General features: G+C 43.0%; 1 protein-coding gene across 1 annotated transcript; it reads right to left on the bottom strand.

Annotated features, from left to right (window-relative positions):
- Positions 1 to 707: 707 nt before the first annotated feature.
- On the bottom strand, positions 708 to 4,949 carry LOC137648317 (uncharacterized). The gene is made up of 2 exons (XM_068381244.1): positions 4,780 to 4,949; positions 708 to 1,635 (listed from the first exon to the last, which is right to left on the bottom strand). The coding sequence occupies exons 1-2, from the start codon at positions 4,947 to 4,949 to the stop codon at positions 708 to 710; spliced, it is 1,098 nt and encodes a 365-aa protein (XP_068237345.1).
- Between the last annotated feature and the right edge of the window lie 1,943 nt (positions 4,950 to 6,892).

Raw genomic sequence — 6,892 nt, forward strand, 5'->3', positions numbered from 1 at the left:
GGTAGCATACCCCATGTGCATCTTTTACATCTCGTTGCCTTCATTCCAGCCGTGGGTGTAACTAGATCCTTTGGGACAGATGCTGGTTGCCCTGGGTAAGTTGGAGGTAACAGCTATTCTAATTACAAAAAGGTGGATGAGAGAAAGAGGAGGGAAGGAAAGGAGGGGTAATAGTTATTTTGGTTACCAGGACAGAGAGAGTATGGTAAGTAACAGTCATTGTCATGAGAGAGAGAGAGAGAGAGAGAGAGAGAGAGAGAGAGAGAGAGAGAGAGAAGGATCTCTACTGTTAAGGAACGCTCCAACATCCCACTTTTCAAATTAGAGAAAGACCATGACAGCCCCACCTTTTTTTTAAATTGGTGACCAAAGTAATTTATTTTTAAAGATAGAGACAACGACAGCTCCCTTTTGAAGGGAGGGACAGACCGTGACAGCTCTCCTTTCAAATGTCAGACACAAGGACTGCTCTCTTTTCGGACCATGACAGCTTGTCTCTTGAATTAAGACAGACAGACACCGCCATGCCCATTTCCAAATGTCAGGGATCACAAAAGACACTTTTACGACATCTCACTTTGCAAATAATGGAAGCATCTCAAATCTCAAAGAAGAGAAACCACTGACAGAGCTTTTCTCATGCAAATAAGGGACCGAGAGCAGTGGTCTTTCAAAACCAGAGAGCATATGTCAGCTCACATGACAAATCAAAGAGCATATGCTACTTTGCTGACATGGGAAGGGTATTGAAAAGGCCACGCACGCTCACTTTTACAATAAGGAGACAGTGCCAGCCCACTTTTAAAATGAGGACACAGTACCAGCTCACTTCTAAAATGAGGAGACAGGGCCATATCATTTTTAAAATGAAGAGACAGTGCCAGCTCACTTTTAAAATGAGGAAACAGTACCAGCTCACTATTAAAATGAGGAGACAGGGCCAGCTCACTTTTAAAATGAGGAGACAGGGTCAGCTCACTATCAAAATGAGGAGACAGGGCCAGCTTACTATTAAAATGAGGAGACAGGGCCAGCTCACTTTTAAAATGAGGAGACAGGGTCAGCTCACTATCAAAATGAGGAGACAGGGCCAGCTCACTTTTAAAATGAGGAGACAGGGCCAGATCATTTTTAAAATGAAGAGCAAGTGCCAGCTCACTTTTAAAATGAGGAGACAGTACCAGCTCACTATTAAAATGAGGAGACAGGGTCCGCTCACTATTAAAATGAGGAGACAGGGCCAGCTCACTATTAAAATGAGGAGACAGGGCCAGCTCACTTTTAAAATGAGGAGACAGGGTCAGCTCACTATAAAAATGAGGAGACAGGGCCAGCTCACTTTTAAAACGAGGAGACAGGGCCAGCTCACTATTAACATGAGGAGACATGGCCAGCTCACTTTTAAAATGAGGAGACAGGGCCAGCTCACTATTAAAATGAGGAGACAGGGCCAGCTCACTTTTAAAATGAGGAGACAGGGCCAGCTCACCATTAAAATGAGGAGACAGGGCCAGCTCACTTTTAAAATGAGGGGACAGGGCCAGCTCATTTTTAAAATGAGGAGACAGGGCCAGCTCACTTTTAAAATGAGGAGACAGGGCCAGCTCACTATTAAAATGAGACAGGGCCAGCTCACTTTTAAAAAAGGAGACAGGGCCAACTCACTATTAAAATGAGGAGACAGGGCCAGCTCACTTTTAAAATGAGGAGACAGGGCCAGATCCCTTTTAAAATGAGGAGACAGGGCCAGCTCACTTTTAAAATGAGGAAACAGTGCCAGCTCACTTTTAAAATGAGGAGACAGGGCCAGCTCACTTTTAAAATGAGGAGACATGGCCAGATCCCTTTTAAAATGAGGAGACAGGGCCAGATCCCTTTTAAAATGAGGAGACAGGGCCAGATCCCTTTTAAAATGAGGAGACAGGGCCAGATCCCTTTTAAAATGAGGAGACAGTGCCATCTCACTTTTAAAATGAGGACACAGTGCCAGCTCACTTTTAAAATGAGGAGACAGGGCCAGATCCCTTTTAAAATGAGGACACAGTGCCAGCTCACTTTTAAAATGAGGAGACAGGGCCAGATCCTTTTTAAAATGAGGAGACAGGGCCAGATCCCTTTTAAAATGAGGAGACAGTGCCAGCTCACTTTTAAAATGAGGAGACAGGGCCAGCTCACTTTTAAAATGAGGAGACAGGGCCAGATCCCTTTTAAAATGAGGAGACAGGGCCAGCTCACTTTTAAAATGAGGAGACAGTGCAATCTCACTTTCAAAATGAGGAGACAGTGCCAGCTCACTTTTAAAATGAGGAGACAGGGCCAGATCCCTTTTAAATGAGGAGACAGTGCCAGGTCCCTTTTAAAATGAGGAGACAGGGCCAGCTCACTTTTAAAATGAGGAGACAGTGCCAGCTCACTTTTAAAATAAGGAGACAGGGCCAGCTCACTTTTAAAATGAGGAGACAGGGCCAGCTCACTTTTAAAATGAGGAGACAGGGCCAGCTCACTTTTAAAATGAGGAGACAGGGCCAGCTCACTTTTAAAATGAGGACACAGGGCCAGCTCACTTTTAAAATGAGGAGACAGGGCCAGATCCTTTTTAAAATGAGGAGACAGTGCCAGATCCTTTTTAAAATGAGGAGACAGGGCCAGCTCACTTCTAAAATGAGGAGACAGGGCCAGATCCTTTTTAAAACGAGGAGACAGTGCCAGCTCACTTCTAAAATGAGGAGACAGGGCCAGATCCTTTTTAAAATGAGGAGACAGGGCCAGATCCTTTTTAAAATGAGGAGACAGGGCCAGCTCACTATTAAAATGAGACAGGGCCAGCTCACTTTTAAAAAAGGAGACAGGGCCAGCTCACTTTTAAAAAAGGAGACAGGGCCAACTCACTATTAAAATGAGGAGACAGGGCCATCCCACTTTTAAAATGAGGAGACAGGGACAGATCCCTTTTAAAATGAGGAGACATGGCCAACTCACTATTAAAATGAGGAGACAGTGCCAGCTCACTTTTAAAATGAGGAGACAGGGCCAGATCCCTTTTAAAATGAGGAGACAGTGCCAGCTCACTTTTAAAATGAGGAGACAGGGCCATCTCACTTTTAAAATGAGGAGACAGTGCCAGCTCACTTTTAAAATGAGGAGACAGTGCCAGATCCCTTTTAAAATGAGGAGACAGGGCCAGGTCCCTTTTAAAATGAGGAGACAGTGCCAGCTCACTTTTAAAATGAGGAGATAGGGCCAGATCCCTTTTAAAATGAGGAGACAATGCCAGGTCCCTTTTAAAATGAGGAGACAGGGCCAGATCCCTTTTAAAATGAGGAGACAGGGCCAGGTCCCTTTTAAAATGAGGAGACAGGGCCAGCTCACTTTTAAAATGAGGAGACAGGGCCAGCTCACTTTTAAAATGAGGAGACAGGGCCAGCTCACTTTTAAAATGAGGAGACAGGGCCAGCTCACTTTTAAAATGAGGAGACAGGGCCAGCTCACTTTTAAAATGAGGAGACAGGGCCAGCTCACTTTTAAAATGAGGAGACAGGGCCAGCTTACTTTTAAAATGAGGAGACAGGGCCAGCTCACTTTTAAAATGAGGAAACAGGGCCAGCTCACTTTTAAAATGAGGAGACAGTGCCAGCTCACTTCTAAAATGAGGAGACAGGGCCAGATCCTTTTTAAAATGAGGAGACAGTGCCAGCTCACTTTTAAAATGAGGAGACAGTGCCAGATCACTTTTAAAATGATGAGACAGGGCCAGATCCCTTTTAAAATGAGGAGACAGTGCCAGCTCACTTTTAAAATGAGGAGACAGGGCCAGATCCCTTTTAAAATGAGGAGACAGTGCCAGGTCCCTTTTAAAATGAGGAGACAGGGCCAGCTCACTTTTAAAATGAGGAGACAGAGCCAGCTCACTTTTAAAATGAGGAGACAGGGCCAGCTCACTTTTAAAATGAGGAGACAGGGCCAGCTCACTTTCAAAATGAGGAGACAGGGCCAGCTCACTTTTAAAATGAGGAGACAGGGCCAGCTCACTTTTAAAATGAGGAGACAGGGCCAGCTCACTTTTAAAATGAGGAGACAGTGCCAGATCCTTTTTAAAATGAGGAGACAGGGCCAGCTCACTTCTAAAATGAGGAGACAGGGCCAGATCCTTTTTAAAATGAGGAGACAGTGCCAGCTCACTTTCAAAATGAGGAGACAGGGCCAGCTCACTTTTAAAATGAGGAGACAGTGCCAGATCCCTTTTAAAATGAGGAGACAGGGCCAGGTCCCTTTTAAAATGAGGAGACAGTGCCAGCTCACTTTTAAAATGAGGAGACAGGGCCAGATCCCTTTTAAAATGAGGAGACAGTGCCAGGTCCCTTTTAAAATGAGGAGACAGGGCCAGCTCACTTTTAAAATGAGGAGACAGGGCCAGCTCACTTTTAAAATGAGGAGACAGGGCCAGCTCACTTTTAAAATGAGGAGACAGGGCCAGCTCACTTTTAAAATGAGGAGACAGGGCCAGCTCACTTTTAAAATGAGGAGACAGGGCCAGCTCACTTTTAAAATGAGGAGACAGGGCCAGCTCACTTTTAAAATGAGGAGACAGGGCCAGCTCACTTTTAAAATGAGGAGACAGTGCCAGCTCACTTCTAAAATGAGGAGACAGGGCCAGATCCTTTTTAAAATGAGGAGACAGTGCCAGCTCACTTTTAAAATGAGGAGACAGTGCCAGATCCCTTTTAAAATGAGGAGACAGGGCCAGCTCACTTTTAAAATGAGGAGACCATACCAGCTCACTTGACAAATGGAGATATCATACCAACTTGCTTTACAGATGAGGAAACCATAACAGGTTTCTTGACAAATGAGGAGATCATACCAACTTGCTCAACAGACGAGGAAACCATACCAGGTCTCTTGACAAATGAGGACATCATACTAACTTGCTTGACAGATGAGAAATCCATACCAGGCCTCTTGACAAATGAGGAGATTACGCAAACTCACTTGACTAATGAGAAAACCACTTCAACTCACTTGATAAATTAATCTTGTTAAGTCACTTGACAAATAAAGAAACGCTCACTTCACAAATAAGACCGGTACACTAGTACACTTTTACAAATAAGGATATCCCGACAGCACACTTAAAAAACGATTAACCCAAACCAGCTCACTTAACAATTGAGGAGACCACCCATTACATTTTAAAAATGAAAAGACCACAACAGCTCACATTACAGATAATGAGATCACGCCAGCTCACTTACAATTGAATAAGGCCAGTAGGTCAATGTGAGATCAGAGGGACCACAACAACTCACTTTAAAAATGAGCAGACCATTCCAGGTCATTCTAAAATGGAGAGAGAGAGAGAGAGAGAGAGAGAGAGAGAGAGAGAGAGAGAGAGAGAGAGAGAGAGAGAGAGAGAGAGAGAGAGAGAGAGAGAGAGTGCCAGGTCGCTGCCAAATGAGAACATCTACGTCTCACTTTATACACGAGAAAGGAACCAAAAACGGGTCACTTAAAATGAGATCCCAAAAATTTTGTCGAGTAAAGAAGGACAGTATGGGAAGAGAGATAACGACAGCTCCCCATACAAAGGGGAGTCACAGCATGGCTGTCCCTCTTGTCCATAAAAGAGATCAAGACGGAGAACTTTACAAAATAAGAAAGACAGGTGGTCTTTTAAATAAGTGGGGCCATGACAGCTTCCCCTTCCCTCACCCAACGAGAGACCAGACCGTCTCAAGAGAGAGAAAACCACCGGCGGGGCTGCTCTCGTTTCAAAATGAGAGCAAATAACCCGAGGATCAGATGTTTTCCACAATCAGACGTTTGTCTGACACCCTCCAGATGTAATTAACAGTCGGCAGGTTACAGGACGGACGAGCCTTCTTTTATTTGCTTCCTTTTGTAGGTTTACGATAATTGGCAAAATTCTTCGACTTAGGGCGATTGCCCTGGTTCTTCCTATGCCTCCTCCTCCTCCTCCTCTTCTACTTCTCTCGCAACCTTTATTATCCTCTTTGACCTATAGATCTTCTGCTGGTAATTCTTGAAGGTATTGTTCAGATATTTTTTTTTTTTTTTTTGTATATTATGTCTTCAGCTATATGGTTTTTCTTTTAATAAAACTACTAACTGCTGGGCAGTGGTTGCAACAAAATTACTGCTACTACTACTACTACTACTACTACTACTACTACTACTACTACTACTAGTAATAATAATAATAATAATAATAATAACGTTATTGTCTTTATTGCAATCATTATTACTAGCTAAGCTACAACCTTAGTTGGAAAATCTGGAAGCTATAATCCCAAGGGCTCCAACAGAGAATACTAGCCCAATGAAGAAAGGAAATAAGGAAATAAATAGACTACAAGAGAAGTAATAATCAATTGAAATAACAAATTTCAAGAACAGTAACAACATTAAGATAGATCTCTCATAAATAAACTATGCTGATGACCCACATAGACTATTCGAAATTAGCGTGAATCATGCAATAGGAGGAAGAACGTTCAGTTATGCTGCACCGAGACTCTTCAACGACCTTCCACTCGATGTCAAGAATAGCAAAAATGGGGCAGCTTTCAAGAAAAACCTGAAGACTTATCTTTTTAGAAAGTGTTATAATAGTGACCTGAAAACCATTAAGCCTGAATACAAATGCTAGCGAAATAACTGATAAGATACAGAGCAAAATATTAACTGGAAAGAAATTATTTTCAAACACCAAGGCCCGCCTGAACAGACTTTTAGTGTCTGATGGAGGGCGAGAAATAAACCCGTAAAAAGAAATCTCTCATAAATAAACTATAAAAAGAGACTTATATCAGCCTGTTCAACATAAAAACAATAGCTGCAAGTTTTAAGTTTTGAAGTTCCACTCTTCATTTTA

The sequence above is a fragment of the Palaemon carinicauda genome, chromosome 10 (assembly GCF_036898095.1).
Source record: "Palaemon carinicauda isolate YSFRI2023 chromosome 10, ASM3689809v2, whole genome shotgun sequence".
In the NCBI taxonomy this organism is placed as follows: Eukaryota; Metazoa; Arthropoda; class Malacostraca; order Decapoda; family Palaemonidae; genus Palaemon; species Palaemon carinicauda.

What these genes read in the sequence shown, in the direction of transcription:
- LOC137648317 (XM_068381244.1), bottom strand. Translation starts at nt 4,949, where the DNA reads ATGGATTTCTCATCTGTCAAGCAAGTTAGTATGATGTCCTCATTTGTC. An exon ending in ATGATATCTCCATTTGTCAA is followed by an intron (nt 1,636 to 4,779) that starts GTGAGCTGGTAT and finishes CTTTTTTAAAAG; the next exon opens with TGAGCTGGCCCTGTCTCATT.